The sequence below is a fragment of the Miniopterus schreibersii genome (genome assembly GCF_964146895.1).
Source record: "Miniopterus schreibersii genome assembly, chromosome: 15".
In the NCBI taxonomy this organism is placed as follows: Eukaryota; Metazoa; Chordata; class Mammalia; order Chiroptera; family Miniopteridae; genus Miniopterus; species Miniopterus schreibersii.
The window spans coordinates 42,739,741-42,757,550 of NC_138115.1; the positions used below are offsets into that span (position 1 = coordinate 42,739,741).

At 38.8% G+C, this 17,810-nt stretch overlaps 1 protein-coding gene and 1 pseudogene across 2 annotated transcripts in view; one reads left to right on the forward strand and one right to left on the reverse strand.

The window, feature by feature from the left end:
• Positions 1-127: 127 nt before the first annotated feature.
• LOC308567539 (large ribosomal subunit protein P1 pseudogene) lies at positions 128-678 on the forward strand (annotated as a pseudogene). Its single transcript has 2 exons — positions 128-138; positions 290-678. The product of its transcript is annotated as a large ribosomal subunit protein P1 pseudogene (transcript).
• Positions 679-6,435: 5,757 nt separating this feature from the next.
• DYNC1LI1 (dynein cytoplasmic 1 light intermediate chain 1) overlaps positions 6,436-17,810 on the reverse strand; it is a 28,551-nt gene continuing 17,176 nt past the window's right edge. Inside the window, exons 6-13 of the mRNA XM_081159944.1 lie at positions 16,284-16,377; positions 13,653-13,788; positions 12,933-13,044; positions 11,391-11,450; positions 11,219-11,263; positions 10,193-10,313; positions 9,335-9,490; positions 6,436-7,366 (exon numbers count right to left, since the gene is read on the reverse strand). Of these exons, the coding sequence (XP_081016070.1) occupies positions 7,254-7,366; positions 9,335-9,490; positions 10,193-10,313; positions 11,219-11,263; positions 11,391-11,450; positions 12,933-13,044; positions 13,653-13,788; positions 16,284-16,377 (837 nt within the window). The 3' untranslated portion in view covers positions 6,436-7,253. The remainder of the gene's footprint in view (positions 7,367-9,334; positions 9,491-10,192; positions 10,314-11,218; positions 11,264-11,390; positions 11,451-12,932; positions 13,045-13,652; positions 13,789-16,283; positions 16,378-17,810) is intronic.

Here is a 17,810-nt window from a genome sequence, read left to right on the forward strand (position 1 = left end):
TCCTGCCGCCCGCTGGCCTCACCCACCCCCTGGAGCGCCGCGAAGAGCTCTGGGGAACCCCTGGTCGCTCAGTTGATTCGAGCATCCCCCCCTTGGCCAAGGTTGTAGGTTCCATCCGGGCCAGGGCATGTATAAGAAGCAACCAATGACTGCATAAATAAGCGGAACAGCAAGTCAGTGTTTCTCTCCCTCTCTCTCTCTCTCTAAAATCAATAACAAAATAAAAATTAAAAAAGGATCGCCCCCTTTTCCCCAGCTGCTGGTAAGGTGCTTGGTCCTTCCGAGGAAGCGAAGGCCGCGTTGGGGTTCATCCGGCCGCTGGCACCGCTCGGGACAGCGCTCGCCCGCGGCTCGCCCGCACCACAGCCTCCGTCTCGGTGCTCGCGTGGGTCTACTCGGCCCTGCCCCTGCACCACCACGAGGTGACGGTGACCGAGGGTAAGATCATTAAAGCAGCTGGTGTCAGTGTTGAACCCTTCTGGCCAGGTTTGTTTGCAAAGGCTCCGGCCAAGGTCAGCATTGGGAGCCGCCTCTGCAATGTGGGGGCTGGTGGGCCTGCCCCAGCAGCTGGTGCTGCACCCGCGGGGGGTCCTGCCCCTCCACCCCTGCTGCCCCAAAGTGGGGGCAAAGATAGAAGAACCTGAGGGGTCTGACGACGGCATGGGCTTTGGTCTTTAAGTATCGGGAGAGAAAAAATAAAAAAGATGTGGGGAGAGACTTTCACAGAAAGGAACAGGAGGTGCACAGGTCCTGAGAACCAAAGGAGCTTGGCTCATTCTGAAACCAAAGACTGGTGTGACTAGGGCTGCCCAAGGGAGAAGAGGAGATGAAATTGGAGATGTGGGCAGAGGCCCGATAATGTATGGGCCTCACAGGGCAAGGGAAGAAATTGGGTTTCATTTTAAGTGAAGTGGGTTGTCTGGAAGGACTTTGAGGCTTGCTGCCTTCGGCACCTCTTTAACTTCGCTTAGGTTTACTTATCAACATCATTTCGTTTACTTGTCTCTTTCTTGGTCAGCTGCTACGATCGTGTATATTAATTGTGTATGAAATTATGGAAACTCATCAAGGAAGGTAGTTATATTTTAGCACCTGAAATTGATTGCATTACATGTCAGGCACACATATTTTCTCCACAACAATATAATGTAGGCACTGTGATTACTTCCATTTTTCAGATGAGAAAACAGGCCCAGAGGCTGAAGATCACATCCCAGGTCAGACAGCCAGGGGCAGCGGGAATGCAGGCCTAGGCAGTCTGACTTGAAATCTTGCTGCTAACTGCTAAGCTAGCAAACCTCGGCTTCTAACCCATCTCTCCATTAGAGACTCAAAATCCATGGAAGAGGGGAGGGGTAACTGCTGGCACCTGCTTCCACGTTTATCTTCTCTCCCAAACCCCCCTTTCTTCTTCCAGAAACCAAACAAAAGCTCTCATTCAAATGAATAGAGACAAGTAAGATATTACTTTGTGGGAGCTGCCTATAGCCAGCCAAAGCTATCCTTCTGTCTTTGATTAAACGCATTCTAAATGTGCTGCCGAGGCCAAGCAGCCACCGATTCTGTCCAATAGAATGAGGCCACTGTGTTTTCACCAGGGCTACAAGGACTCACTGTCCTGTTGTTCTTCAAGTCACCACCATCCCAAATGAGACGCTACTGGTATCTGAAATTTACTTTCAGATTCATCCAATAGAGAGACGGATAAAAGGATAGACTGTAGTAACCTGTTCATGGTGTAGTTTATAAGTGTCCACTGTACAATTGTTTCAACTTTTCCATGTGTTTGAACAATTTCAAACTAAAACGCTGAGGGAAAATTATAAAGAAAAGGGACACTTTGAGAAAGGAGAGAAGGTGAACAAAGTCTCTCAACCCTCTTGGTTTGTTTAAGGTGCACTTGGGCAGTTCTATAGGGTGTCTGCTTTTGTTTGACTTTAGAACAGGATAAGAATTCAGCCAGTGAGCCCGGCTGGCATGGCTCAGCAGTTGAGCGTCGACCTAGGCTCTAGGCGACCAGGGTTCGATTCCCGGTCAGGGCACATTCCCTGGTTGGGGGCTCGATCCCCAGTAGGGGGCGTGCAGGAGGCAGCCCATCAATGACTCTCTCATCATTGGTGTTTCTATCTCTCCCTCTCCCTTCCTCTCTCTGAAATCAATAAAGATATTTAAAAAAAAAAAAGATTTTAACCTGTGAGTCACAAACTTCAGGGTGCATAAGAATCAACTGTGAGTTCGACTAAAAAACAGAGATTCTTAGAATCCAGCTCCAAAGGGTCTGAATTTGGGTAGGGCTCGGGAACATACTTTTTGTAACAAGCTCTCCAGGTGTTACTGATGAGAAAGCCATTCATATGGAGGAACATTGTATTATAATGTGATGGGAATGAAGGCCATTGGGTAGGATACAGCAGATGTGCCATACTTCCTTTGCCTTGATTGATTTGGGCTCCCAGTTAAAAAAAAAAAAAAAAAAAGTATTTGTCACTTATGTTTTCTTAATAAATTAAAAGACCAAATAAAGATTTTAGGGAGCCCTTTTGATGAATGTATCCACACAGAAAACTGTCATCTTCATTAATGAATAAATAACACTAAACAGTGAAATGCTGGGGCTTGCCGCACTGAAATGAGAAATCTTATTTATGAAGAAAAGATACACCAAATAGAAGGAAGAGTCATTTAAATTTGAAAAATATTCATTTTCCTCCTTTTATGTTAAATAGTTAATATTTTTAAATGAGGGAAAGAAAATAGTCACAAAAAGATAGTTTAGGAAAATATACTATGGTGAGATTTTATACATTCAAAAACTAATTTGGTACTGCTTTTTCAGTTGAGATTTACATTTTTCAGCAGCTCCTGCTCAAAAATGTCACTGGCTCTTATCAATATACGCACAGATAGGTAACAGTGTGGATACAAAGTTGGGTCTTAGAGGCTGTCCTACAAGAAGACCACAGAAGCATCCATAAAGGACCATGTCCCAGAATAGAAAGTGGTATGCGCCATAAAAGAGAGAAATTAAATTATTGGGAATGCACAGCTGAGAGGAATAACTTAGAATTAAAGGATCAGCATGGGTGGGGGGAGCTTCAAGCTGGGGGTTAACAATTACTTAGGTTTGGACTTGTGGACACAGGAAGGGGTGTTACAGGCCTCTAGAGGGGCAATAAGAAGGAAGGTAACCAGAGTGCATATTGGCACAGATTATGGAAGTTATTATTAAGGACAAATAGGAAAGATAAGCTTGGGGTCAAGTTGTGGAAGGCCTGACAAATCAGGCTAAGGATCTGGGGATTTCCTTTGTTGAACAGTGAGGGTTCCGGTAGGGAAGTGAAACGACCCATGTTCTTCCTTGGGGATATTTTTCCAGCAGCCTCGTGTAAACTGGATTGATTTCGAAGAGCCAGGTTGGGGCTGTTGTAAAAATTCAGGAAAGTGGGAATAGGGCTTCAACTGGGGCATTAATCATGGAAACAGCGGGGGTGGCTCCAAGCAAAGCTGTGGAGGGGGGTAAAACTAGTGAGATTTCGAGACTGGTTTGATCATCAGAATCACATGGAGGGCTTGTGCGACCGTATATTTCTGGACCTCACCCCCAGAGTTTCTGATTCAGTAGATCTCTGGAGAACCTGAGAAGCTGCATTTCTAGCAAGTTCCCAAGTGCTGCTGGTCCTGCTGGTCCAGGGCCGCGCTTTGAGAACCACTGCTCTCTTATGACATCGGGCATCGAAATTGCACTCAGTGATCCTTTCGCCTTATTTCCAGCTTTTGAATCCTTTGTCTAATAAAGGCAAGACCGAGAGCTCAGATCGGGACTGAGGCTGCAGCCCCAGAGGGCTCCGAGTGGAGTCCTTGGTAGATAATTTCAAATATGGACCTGGAGCGTTGGAGGAGATACAGCCTGTGGGAGATACTCACAGAACTGACAGAGCCATGCAAGTGTGAAAGGGCTGAACTTACAGAAAGAAGATTGAGGCTAGAACTTTGTGGGAGTGGGAGAGAAGGTGAAGAGGGGCCAGAGGAACAGTGTTCAGAGAGCTGGAAAGAAGTACACAAGGCAACGGGCTTTTCAGAAGTGGTCTAATTACACTAATATATTTAGAGGAGGTAGCTGAGTATTGTGGACCCAAAAAACGAGGTTCTATGGCAAGTAACCTCACAGAGTGATCGGATCATAAATTCCTAACTGGGCAGGTCATGGTGGGGAGTCATGCCCCAGGCATAGGGCTTTTTAATAAAAGGTTTATCTTTGCCTTACCCAAGCCCTGTCCATTGTTTTGGTGCATCTAGGTTAACAACCCTTTGATTTCACCCTCAGAAGAGCACATCGTCTTATATCCGATCATCTTAAATTCAATCTCTACCTCATTTCCTCCCACTTTCACGTAATCTTCCGTGCATCCCTTCCTTAATTTCAACTGCATAGAGCAGCTGCAAAACTGTTACTCTCCAGGGCAGTTGAGATCTTGCTGCCCGCCACTGTGGCTCAAATAAACTCAAGTATTTTCTACAGGTTTGGATGTTTTTTATATCAACAGCATGCTTGCCTGAATAATTTACTCATGGGACTAGTATTTACATACTAGCATTTAAATTACCTGTATGTAAATTAAAATCCCTTCCCTGCTGGCTATAAACACTCACATTTGTGTAACACTGTACAGTTTAGAGAGCACCCCCACATCCTCAATCTCATTGATAACCTCAGGTGCTTGAAGGAGAGCACAGGATGTGTGATGGAAGGAAAGAAAGAGTCTCACGTTTTCCTCGGCAACGTTTCCAAACAACTCGAAGTAGACAAGGGTGCCAGAGAAACAAAGAGAAGTTCGGGTCAGAGATTTTCTAGGTATGATGGAAACGCCCCTCGCCCTCCCGACTGAACTAGTCTTGAGGATAAGCAAACAAAATCGCCAACCTCCACATTTCATTTACACCAGCAGAGGGCTCAATGGCAAAGGAATGTTCATGATGCCTTTTGTTCCAGGGTTTCTGCATCTGGTGCAAGTTCAGTCCTGAATTGTATTTGGGGGGGTAAGAGGGGGGAGTAAGACTATGGATCACTTAGCCTCCTTGTTTCTATAATCCATTGGTTGTCCTTTTAGTCCAGAACAGTTTGATTACTTGCGTAAGAGATGCGATGAAGACAGGTGGGATCGTCTGATTTCCTGGGGGAGGGTGGGGCCCAGTTTGGTGTCTGGGTGACAGGGAACCCTGCCAACCCCAAGCAATCCTACCACAAAGCCTTACCTGGTACTGAGTGTCAATAAAAAGTGCTTAAAAACAAACCAAAAAAAATAGCTTGCAAAATTGGGACAAAAACAGGTTTTAGGTTTAAAGATGGTAAACACAGGGTTTTAGATCAGTTAAAACTGAATCCCATGTAAAGTGAATAATTACAGTCATTTCAGGTAACAACTCAATCACTTTCAAGGATTTCCTAACATATCTCTCATGTCACACAGAAATGGGTTGGTCTAAACATGCACACACAGCAGCCATAGCCAAGTAGCACACCATGCACAGTCTACAATTTTCTTTTCTTCAGTAGTTTCACTTACTTCATCAAGTACTTGTTTAGAAAAATTGGTCTTTACACACTATGATTGTAGAGCGTTTTCTGGACTAAAGATTTTATCAATGGCATTTTTCATCTCATATTTATCAAACATAATGTTTTTACAAATTAATTTTTCCATGCCCATGAACACCCTGTTTGTTCCCACATTGAAACAAATTATTACCCTCTCATATATTTTTAGCATTTATACTCAACTATTAGGAGCCAAATACTATTCTAAAACTAAACAGATTTTAAGGTTCTAATGAAAGTATTATGTAGACATAATGTCTCCAAACATTTTGTTGAAAAAAATTCTTTAGAATATGTACTTTAAAGTAGTAACAAAGACCAACTTAAAGTATAGTAACCACATTTTCCAATTATCTGAAAAGACTCAATAGGTCAAAGGTACAAGTGTTCTTTAGTTGAATTTCAGTAAGATGAAATTGTTCTTGTTCTAAAACAAGCACTAAAAACTAAGTATTTGAAAAGGTGCAACTCCTAACAGGTGTTCTCACCTGTTAGAGAGATAGCTAAGCGTCAGTGCATTTGCCAAGCTTTTAAAAACAGCTTCTGCCCGTAAGATAATGATAAAAGGCTGTATTTTTATCTACTGTGTATGCTGACATAGGACTCCACAGTTTGAGACGTGGGGAAGATGTGTTGATCAAGGTAAACTCCCAACTTAAGGAAACTTACAGGATAGTGAATCTCATGTACTCAGTCTCTTAGAAACAAGAAGAAAGATCAGAACGCTTAATAATCCTATTAAGTCAAACACTTCAAAATACTAACAAATCTTATTCATATTATCTGATTTTAAAAAAACCTTAAATATAAGAGAATGCAACAAGTTATTTGAACCTGAATGCAGAGAATAAATACTTTATTAACTGATTACAATTGAAAGTCACAAACAAAAAAAGGGGTATATTAAGGCAGAGCCATATATATATATATGACATACACATATATGACATATATATATAGACAAATCCAAAGACTGTTACCGCTTTACACAATAACCTCTGCATTTTTCTTTTACACATTAGGCAGTGTGCTTTCTTTTCTCCTCAGCTAAAAAAACAAATCTCGGCAAGTATTTTGAAATCGTGTATTGATAAAAGTTACAGGATCATGGATTTAGACAATGACTTGTGTATCAAATGCTATCTGATTGCTTTCTCAGTGGATTCCATGTGTAGTGGTATATTTATGTTTGTGTGGAAAATACGATAATTATCTTCTCTTTCCCAGTAAAACTAACACATAATTTTAAAAACTGATTTTAATAGTCTTAACTAAAATAAGCTTAGACTTCCAAGTCAGTCAAATGCCCAAAGCATGTTCTTTTCTGCCCTTCCCTAAACCTTCCTATGTTTTAAGTAGCCTTTAGCATACGATCACATGGTTGTATTTCAGATCTATAAATTTTGAGGTTTTCAAAATCCAAAATTATTTTCTTATGCAAAGTGGCAATGCAAATAGCAATCCTACACAGTGAACAATAATTTTCCTTCTGTATAGCTCCCTTTAATAAAAATGGGCAACCACAAAAAAAAAAAAAGACGTAAGTTTAGTCCATCTGATAAAGCACTCCAGCTCCCTAATTCCACTCTTGAAGGAAAAGGCAGAGGCAAGTTTACATTATCCCAGAAAACTGAATAAATGGCTTTATTTGGTATCTTCAGGAAGCTTCTCCTTCCGTAGGAGATGTGGGTGTTGTAGGAGAAACTGTAACTGGTTTTCGTGTAATTCTGTCCAGTTCCGCGTGAACATCTGATAGGACAGGCTTCTGGCCTACATTGAAGGAAAAGAAACAAGATTTAGGTATAAGTTGAAGTATCTTTTATACCAATGTCTCTTCATTAAAAAAACTGCCAATGCTTTCATTAATTTTCTCTAGCACACTAATGTAAAAAAATAATACAAACGAAGCGACTTTAGAATGGAGTTGGAGCTGTCATCCCAGAGGATGCCTCCGACATTTGGAATGTTGAAACAGGAGAAAATAACCTTGGACTGGACCTAAAGCAGCATTAAATCCCAAACAACTGTTTGCAAAGACAAGAAAGCAGATTACTATGACTACAGGACGGACAATTAAAAACACTCTTTAGAATTAGCGTCACTATGTTAGCTTATCTGCACCTATAGAAATGCCTTCTTCTACTATTTATTCCCCTTCCCTTTCTCACAAATAGCCCTGACACCCCCAACCTCTGTCTCCTAAAACTATTTAGGTTTCTCACTTCATCAGTGCTTCCTGAACAGCTATTTTTTTGGATCTCAAATAAATGCTGTTGCTTTGTTCTCCTTCCCTTTCTTACAAATAGCCCTGATACCCCGACCTTTGTCTCCTAAAGCTATTCAGGTTTCTGCCTGAATCAGTGCTTCCTAAATAGCTATTTTTTTGAATCTCAAATAAATGCTGTTGCCTCTCATTTGGCCTTTTATTTTTAGGTTACCCCTAAGTGACATAAACATCCTAATTTAAAAATAAACTCCCTCATTTTAAATTGTGGGGTCTGAATGGAAATAGAACGAGCACCTATCATTTAATCTCATAAAGATATTTTCAGAAAAGACGTAGGACAATAAGAACAGTAAAACAGAAAATAACAAAATTTTGGAATCCGGAAAGAAGATGGATTAGTAGTAACTAAATTAGCAGTACTGAGAAACTTAATCTTCTACACCGTCCATAAGAAAAGCCAAAAAGTAATTCAATTTATACCCAGAAACCTGTAAAAGGTTCAAAAACATGGTAGCTGCAGGTATTTGCAACAAGGGTGGCAAGGAGGTGGGATTAAAAAAAGAAAATGGGTTAAAAAGTCTGTTTAAAGAGCAACAAAAGAAAAATAAACGAAACTTGTTCAAAATTCAAAACTTGTGTGCTACAAAGGGCACCATCAAGTAAAAGGACAACCAACACAATGGGGGAAAACATTTGCACGTCCTTTATCTGGTAAGGGTCTAGTAAACAGATATTCAAAGAATACTAAAACTCAACAGTAAGAAGTCAAATAACCCAATTTAAAAATGGGCAGAGGATCTGAACGGACATTTCTCTGAAGAAGATATACAAATGGTCAATAAACACACGAAAAGATTTTCAACAGCATTAGCCCTCAGGGAAACGCAAATCAAAATCACAATGAGAGGCCTTGACGGACACGGGGATCTTCAGACACTGGGGTCGCTCTAACCAAAAAGATGGGCAGTGACAGATGCTGAGGAGGATGTGGAGCAGCTGGGACCCCAGGACCCTGCTGCTGGGAATGTAGTTCAGAGCAGCACATTCCCAACAGCCAGGAAGTGGAAACAATGTAAATGTCCATCCGCTGATGAATGGGTAACGAAAATGTGGCATACCCACACAATGGAATTTCATTCAGCAGTAAAAAATGTATATATATTGGAATATTGAAACATGGATGAATCTTGAAAACATTATGTTAAAGAAGCCATAGAGAGTATGATTCCATTTATATGAAATCTCCAGATAAGCAAGTCCACAGAGACAGAAAGCAGATTAGTGTTGCCTAGGGCTGGGGGTTTCTGGGGAGGGAAGGAGTAACTGCTAATAGGTTGGAGGTTTCTTTTTGGAGAGATGAAAATATTCTAAAATTAGATTATGGTGATGGTTTGCAGAATTCTGTAACTATACTCACACTTGAACTGTACACTTTAAATGAATGAACTTCACAGTATGTAAATTATATTTCAATAAAGCTATTTTTTTTAAAAAGCTCCAGGTAACTATACCTGACTTTTTGGCAGATGGTGGTAAACCACTACTTCCACCTCCAGCCCCAGCTCCAGGGCTGCCACCACCAACACTGGGGCCTCCTGGAGAACCAGTCTTTTTACTCAGCAAACTATTGAAGAAATTTGCCAGGACACCTTCACTTGTAGCTCCAGCTATAGAACAAAAAACAAAAACTTTCAATCAAAACATCAGGTTTTTCTACAAATTATTTTAATAATCGCACACAGAAAATGAACAATAGACTTGAAATTTAAGAGCTGTATGTCCCGAATTCAAGTCTAGTTTGATCTTTAGAGGTTGGGTACTTCTCTAATCTATTCATATACAAAATAAAATATAAATAACCTTTAAAATTAAGTGTAAGATAATTATTTAGAAATTAGAACATTATTTTTTTAAAGGCCAAAGACATTTTAAACAAACAGATGCTAGTTGCTAATGTATCTCTGCTTTCAAAGGGGTTCTTCAAAAATATAACTTGAAAAATATCTGCCTCAAGCATTACAAAAAGTTACCTAATCCTCCTATATGATTATGCATATAGTTTTTTTCTTCCTGTTAACAGCAGGTAACCTATTATTATAAAAACATAAATTCCTTCAATAACCTACCACAGGAGAATGACTAAATAAACACAAAGCTTTCGTAAAGCTTACATCATAGAAATGACATATTAAGACTATACTGTAAAATGGTTCTCAGTCTGATTAACGATGAGATTACATCTACAGAGACAAAGATTAGAAGCTATTGCACAAAAATAAAAATTGCTATGGTAAAAGGGGATTCTAGGCAGATTTCTTTCTATTGTAAACTGTATTGTGTTGTTTTCTCCAAGAAAGAGAGAAATGTACCTTTCATGTTTGGATCAATTTTTTTTGAGCCAGCAGGGATGGGTGACACGCTAGCAACATTGGACGACACTGATCTGTTTGGTGTTCGAGGGGAGCCTCCTGGGACTCTTGGTGAGGCATCCTATGTAAGAAGAGGAAAGCCATGATTATAGAAACTGAAAACTTTCAACTTTACAACATTTCTTATTATAAAAAGAAATTACTTTGCAACTGTACCTCATCTGTTCTTTCACACCGCAAACCACTGACAAAAATGTTTAGCAATCATGTTCTCATTATTAGAAAATACCAGAGGACCATCACATTTTAGAATACTAATTTTCCCTTCAGCAGAAAAAGAACGTGTTGAATAATGAAGGGTGGCTATGAATACAAGTTTGAGAGTCAGATCTGGGTCTCTATGTGGCCTGACATCCTACCAGCTGTGTGATCTCAGCCAATGTCCTTCAAAGCTTCCATTTCCCCTACTGCAAGATGGGCTAATAATAGTTCCTGCCACAATATATCCTGTTGTGAGGATTTATAAAATAACACACATAAAGGTTCAGCACAGTAACCGAGGCACGACAAATATTGCAAAATAGATCTTTACCATTTAAGTCATCTAAAAGGGAGTAAAGTTTATCTTTAAAAATCTCACAAATTCCAGAAGAATTCTTAGTTCAAGTTTATATCAAAGTGCACCCACATGAGACATGTATCTGGTTAAGAAATAAAGAGCTAAAGCAGTATGCACTGCATTTTTTTTTTAATCCTCACCGGAGGATCTTTTTTCCATTGCTTTTCAGAGAGTGGAAGGGAAGAGAGAGAGAGAGAAACATTGATGTGCGAGAGACACATCAATTGGTTGCCTCCTGCATGTGCCCCAACCTGCGCGGGGATCGAGCCTGCAACCGAGGGTATGTGTCCTTGGCAGGAATCAAACCAGGGACCCTTCAGTCCATGGGCGAACACTCTAACCACTAAGATAAACCGGCTAGGGCTGCACTGCATTTTAATAATTTTGTCAAAATCTGTAATACTGACCACAGGCCTGCCAGCTGCAGTTGGTGGTTGCTTTGCTAAAAGGGTCTGAAAAACACAAAAGAATTCTAGGTTAGATATTCATAACATGTATTGCTGTATTTTTAAAGTAACTATGTACAATAAGAGTTTACCCATTAACCATACTAAGTCTGCTTCTTAAGTAATTTCGTACCTGTAGCTTCATAAGAAACACTTGGTCGTCTTCTGCCATAATTTCCTTCTCATGCACAAACTGGAATGAACAATGAGCAGTGCATAAATGAGCAAGTCTAGAAACAGTAGAAGCAGGGGCATTTGCAACTCATTTTCCTAATTATTCAGCAGATAGAAGAGCCATTCCATTCTTATCTCAGGGAAACCAGGAGCAAGTTGCTTTTCACACACACTTGGTCTATTTTCCACCCAGTAGCCAGAGTGATCCTTTTAAAAGGTTAGGTCAGATTACATCACTCCTCTACTCAAACTCCCCCTCTAAGCACTTTCCATCCCTCTAAGAAGGAAATCCAAAGTCCTAACTGCAGTCCCAGTGAGGCCCCACAAGACCGTAACTCTGCCTTTCATCTCTGCACCCCTGCACATTCCTGCCTCAGGGCACGTGCACTTCCAGTTCCCTCAGCCTTCACCATTCTCCCCTCAGCACAGACCTCCCGAACCACGCCAACAACAGCGGCCCAGGCCTCCCTTTCTCCCCACCGCTCCACTTCGCTTCCTTAACGCTTCTGACCACTTGAGAGATGGCCCCTGTATGGATTTATGTTATGTTACATCACACCCCCCTACTTAGCACCTAGTGCCTGAACAATAGCTCAATAAAGACAACTAAAACAAAGCACAATTTGTTGGTAAAAGAGAAACGGGGGAAAACCATTGCTTTTTGATGTGTGCATTTCTTTTAATAAAAATCCAAACCAAATACCATGCCAACTGATTTTTCATTTGACATTACTTTTCTAATTTCTGATTACCCACAAACAGAAGACAGCTGCTGAATGTAAATGCTTGGATTCTTAAGTAAGACTCTTATTGTATGTTAGAGCAAAATTACTTTTTCTCGAAACATCCAAATTAAAAGTCAGTGAGAAGTACTATACACAAACACTCACTTTATACAACTTTTCAGAAACATCTGTAATAGCTAACTAGAGAACACCATAAACTGCTTAACATGAAATTAAGATATATGAAGAAAGCATATTTTCTAGAACCCAATTGAACAGAAGTAAGTGACATGTAACAGTGAAGGCTAAATCTCAATATAAGAAACTGGAAGCTCCTGGGTAGCAGAGGTAATCCATGACTGTGGAGAAGGTCCGAGATCTGCCTCAATGGTTAGAAGCTAATGGAATTATTCCCCCAATGTTTTCTTGGCTTTTGGCTAAACTCTAGGTTAGCAAGTCCACAGCTTCTACCTATTCAAACTGTTCAAGATCCACATACTCATACTAATCTATGATTTCCTTTAGAATATGGACTCTGAACTAATATTTTCTAATATAAGTATGCCAAAGGCTAAGGCATGACTCAGTAACTGAACAGCTGATTTATATTGTGATAAAACAGATCTTTATTTTGAATGACACATTACCCGCACTCAAATTACACTCGGAAACCCCTCTGAGAGAACCCTTTTACCTTTCTACCTGACAATCTTAAAATTATGGACCCCCCTCAGTTTAAAAGCCGAAGTATTGAGACTATATACTAAAACAGTTACCTTTCGAACGGGTGGTTTAGTTATAATGTCTTCAAAATTATCTTCTGCTTTTAATGTTTGAAAATTTTCATGTAATATTCCTATTTTCTTATCATTATCCCACCCTGCTGGACTGGAAAGAAACACACATTAGAAATTTTCAAGCATTTACACAGTCACCCTTTCATTCAAGCCACGATCACATTAAAGAGAACATTTTTATGAAAATAAATTTGACCAGTTATGGAAAACTAATCAGCTTTTTAAATTATAGTGCTCAAGTCATAGTTTACTAATTTCTACTTAAAATGATTATCAATCTTCCTTATTTAAAAATGCCATTATAGTTTTTTGGGGGGGCAGTGGTGATTGGTGGTAATTATTCCTACCTCCTAATTTTATTCAGATAACTTTTTAAAAGCATGTCTAAATTATACATTGGGTGCTTTATGGAATCATAACCAATTAAAGAGTAAGTAGATATACTTGTATATACACCCAACAGATTGCTATAATAAAATGGCCTTTCGAAAAGGGTTCAGGCCCTTTTCTAAAAGATAAATCTAAAAGACAATGATAAATAGGTCAGGGCAGGTTATAAATAAAACAGTCTAGGAACAGATTCTCACCTACTTATTATGGAAAGGTCTACTGGTCTTACCTCAAAAATGAAAGTGATGACTCCCCATCAAATTATAGCAACAATACATGATAAAATAATATATTTAAGTGTATACTTACATAAATACTGCATCTTTTTCCACCACAACAGCAGGAATCTTATACGGAAATCCATATAGTTTCTGAACGATGTATTTATATACTAAATCTATATTTTTGTTTTCTTTTACTGAAGTGTAAATAAGAGCTGCACCATCTGAACAGATGTTAAAGAAATTTCTGGGCAAATTCCATAAACAGGTACCATCAGGTACCATAAAGTTCTCATTCTCAGCCTAACATTCACTGCTACATGATTTATTAGTTCAAAAATCATCTCTAAAGGTATATTATATGGTAAGTGAAAATTTCAAAAGTATAAAATACATACAGGTTAAAATGCAGATAAAACATTGTATAATAAACTACAATAAAATAACACCAGAAGTCTCATTAAATCAAGAAAGAAAAGGTAAATTTAATAATGCTGACACCACTACCATCTCTATTTAAAGCACATGAAGAGGCAATTTCTTTTTGTTTTTAAGTTTTCTAAATTTCATGGAGGGGTATTATTTATCAACAACTGTTTTGCTTGCCTTTTCAACAAAAATGGTTTGCACTAGTATCTCTTATGGTTTTTACTAGGTCCAGGAATGAGGACTTTGGGGACAAAGCCCAAGAGACCCATAAAAGAGAGAGATGAACCAATAGGTATTACCAGGAAGCTTTCGGAAATGATCCAAAGTAGATTTCATGACCAAAACTTGAGATAAGACAACCTCACATGATGATAGATTAAAGTTGATCCTAACTTTTATCTAACCAACGTGATAGATCAAAAGAGGCCTGTGGGAAAAGGGTCAATGTGACTACTGACAGATAATGCGATCAGACAGGCTATGAGAAATTCTGTGACCACTGCTAAGGACCACTTTCTAGCACTGGCCATAGTGTCCTGAGAGAGATGGTAACTTAGGCCATAAAGAAATGCTGGGAATGGGATGACTTCTGATCTGGGATATTCATACTTTCTAGGACATGAACCTAAAAGCGGTATTGCTAAATACTACTTATCATAAATCTTGGTAGAAACAAATATCATAATCTTAAATAAAAGCTTAATTGTGTAAATTTTTCATTAATGATCTTTCTCTTGAGAGCCAATGGATGATCATTTGAAACATTTCTACAGCTGAAAAATTTGCATTGCAATTAAAATTTAAAAAATAAAGGTTACTTTGCACTGTTATCCTCACTCACTGATACACACACACACACCCCTCACTATCTTGAAGTGACTTGTGACATTCTGTATTCTTTTAAAGTCAACTAGCTCTACTAAAAGGCTGTAATTATTTCAGTGGACAGCTTCCTTCCTGATTACATTTCTCTATGTACATTTTCAAGTGGAGCATTAAATACACGTTAAAGAGACTGTTCTCCGATTTTGTAATCTTCAAGGATGAAAAAGGCTTTATATACCTACTTCAACCACTTCCACTTTTTGTTTTCTTTCTGAAGGCCCTTAAGTAGACAAACGCCCTTTAATTCAACCTGACTCGGCCACTGTGTGACTTGAGAGGACAAGGGGCCGTGCAGAGAACAAAGTGCTGAAGGAAGGAGGGAGGGGAGCGGCCAGCACCAGTGATCTTACCCCCTTGTTCCGCTCGGCTTCCTATTAAGTGGTCCCTGATTTAAATGGCCATTAATGAAAACGAAAATCTACTAACGCTGCGGACACTCATATGTTACTTATGATTCCTGCCTACTCCTAATACCATGTCCTCCCTTTCCAGAGCCGAAAGCCCGCAGGCCCCGGAGCACTCAGGTTGCGGTGGCTTCCAGGCAATCCCCCGAGGCACCCGCTCCCAGCCCCTTATCCTGCCTTCAGATGTACCTTAGTCACCGGCTCACCTAACCCTCGCCACCCACACTGCACAAGATTCCTCAGGACAGCTTTTCCAACCTGGTGATTATCAAAGTCACCCAGAAAGTCTTCAGAAGCACAGATTCTCCAGCTAACCTAGGCGCGCCCGTTCAGTAAGCCTTAGATGGGCACGGCCAGATTTTGAAACCACTGCTTTACACTATTTGTGGAGATAACATACTAAACATTAAAAATGAGAACACACAAACCTAAATGTTGATCTTCCCCACCGCCCACCCAATAAATGAATGCCACTTTTTGGGGGGGTAGTCTGGTTTCATTTATTCAGACTCTATAACAGAATGTCAATCACGTAATGGCCAGCTAAAGGATTATTAATTATACTAATAATACTGAATTATTCTACATGTAACTTGGAATTGGACTTTTAAAAAAAGATAATACATACTGGTTTGATAACAATTTCACCTCAGCATTTTAGGACATAAACATATTGGTGGCATGAATTCGGCTTTCTAATCAGAATTACAATGCTAACTCATTAGAATTTTCTAAATAAGATTAATAATTATTTTTCTTCAGCATAGTACTTTAAACACAGCAAGTCAAATTTATATATTTCAAAACTTGCTTTTATATTTCAAAATACCCAGATATAAATGATTTGAGAGCTATATGAAATTTCCAACCAGAGGCAGAAGGAACAAAGCTTATAGAATTTCTAAAGTCCATCAGTTTGATTCCTTTCTTTAAAAAAATAAAAACACACCAACAAAAAACAGGTAAGGGACATTGTAGCAATTAATGTATTAAAAGGATACACTGTAAACAAAACTTCCGGATATGTGACTGAATAAAATCAAAATGTTCATCTTTGTAGTCATGCTCTTTCTCCAACACACTAATGGCATCACACTGTAGAATTAAAATAATTTAAAAACAATATGTTAACTTAAAATAATCAAAATTAAATATAATGCTTCAAACAGTTCCATTCTGGGTGCGGGACTATCACAAAGCTACCACTTTAATATGGTGGCTGAACAATAGGACCTAGAATATCTATTACTCCTATTTGTCTAGAGACATTTAGCTGGAATCTTAAGACTAATAAACAATTTTTTTTTTAAAGCATTGAATTCTAAGTTATATTGAATGTGGTGAGAACACTAAAGAGTAAGTTTTAGCACAGAAAGGAGTAAGAACAGGACAAGCTTATAGTACTTGCTAATTCAACTACTACATCCTAGAACAAGGGTTTTAGGATCTAAAATCTATTCTAGTTCTATAAAACACTGTATCCAGGGAGACTGCACCTCGCACTATTTCCTCTTTGTTCCTGTTTATCTGATAACTCTGTTGACCTTCATTTCTTTCCTGGTGCTTTTTCACTCTCACTACAATTTCACCAATATCAAAAAAAGGGGAATTAATTACAAGCTATTTTTAAAATGGCACCTGTACAATCAATAAAACAAATTCTAAATTCTACTTGCTATACAAAAATGTTACAGAAAAAAAAAGGCATGTTCAAACATCATATCCAAATAACTTCATCACCTTAGAACCTTTCTGAATTAAAGGTATAAAATATAAAAATAAATCCTCAATAATGTTCATTATACCTAATATTAGTTTGGGGTCAAATCTGATATTTAAGTTTTGTTCTGCATATATACATCATAGAACAGAGTCTCGTACAACAATGATGTCGCATGTTTGTCCATTTCATAGGACATGGAGAGTAATTATATCAAATGATTAAAGACACTTATAATTACTGTACTGTTGATTTGTGACATGTTTGGTGAAGTATGCTAGTTTAGTACAGAAATCTTTAACTGAAATAAGAGGATCTGGACCTAAGGCAAGAAGCTTCGTTCTCTGAACCTTGATGTCCAGTCTTTAAGCTGAGTTGAACTGCCATTCTTCATCCACCCTGACATACACATTCTCCCACCCCCTACACATTTTAAAAGCTCTTAAACTGAAAAACAACTGATGGTGCTTTAGATTCTGTGAAGTACAGTAGATGATCTCTTCTGGCTTGAAATTTTTTATGAATCTATGACTCATTATTTAATGATTCAGATCCCTTTAAGCTTAATATTTTTCATTTGGAAATTTATGAGGCAAGTTGTAATGGAAAATAGGAAAATATCTGCCAATAAAAAGCTCTTTGCCAAACAAAACAAATCACACACAAAAGGATTCTAGTGTGACAGTTTAAAGACAGTTTAAAAGAAAAGGTGTAAGTAACAATTAACTAAACCAGAATCATCACTTGAAAAGCAGATAAGACTTGACTTAAATGCTACCCTTCCCCAATTGTTACTGGTAAATTTTGT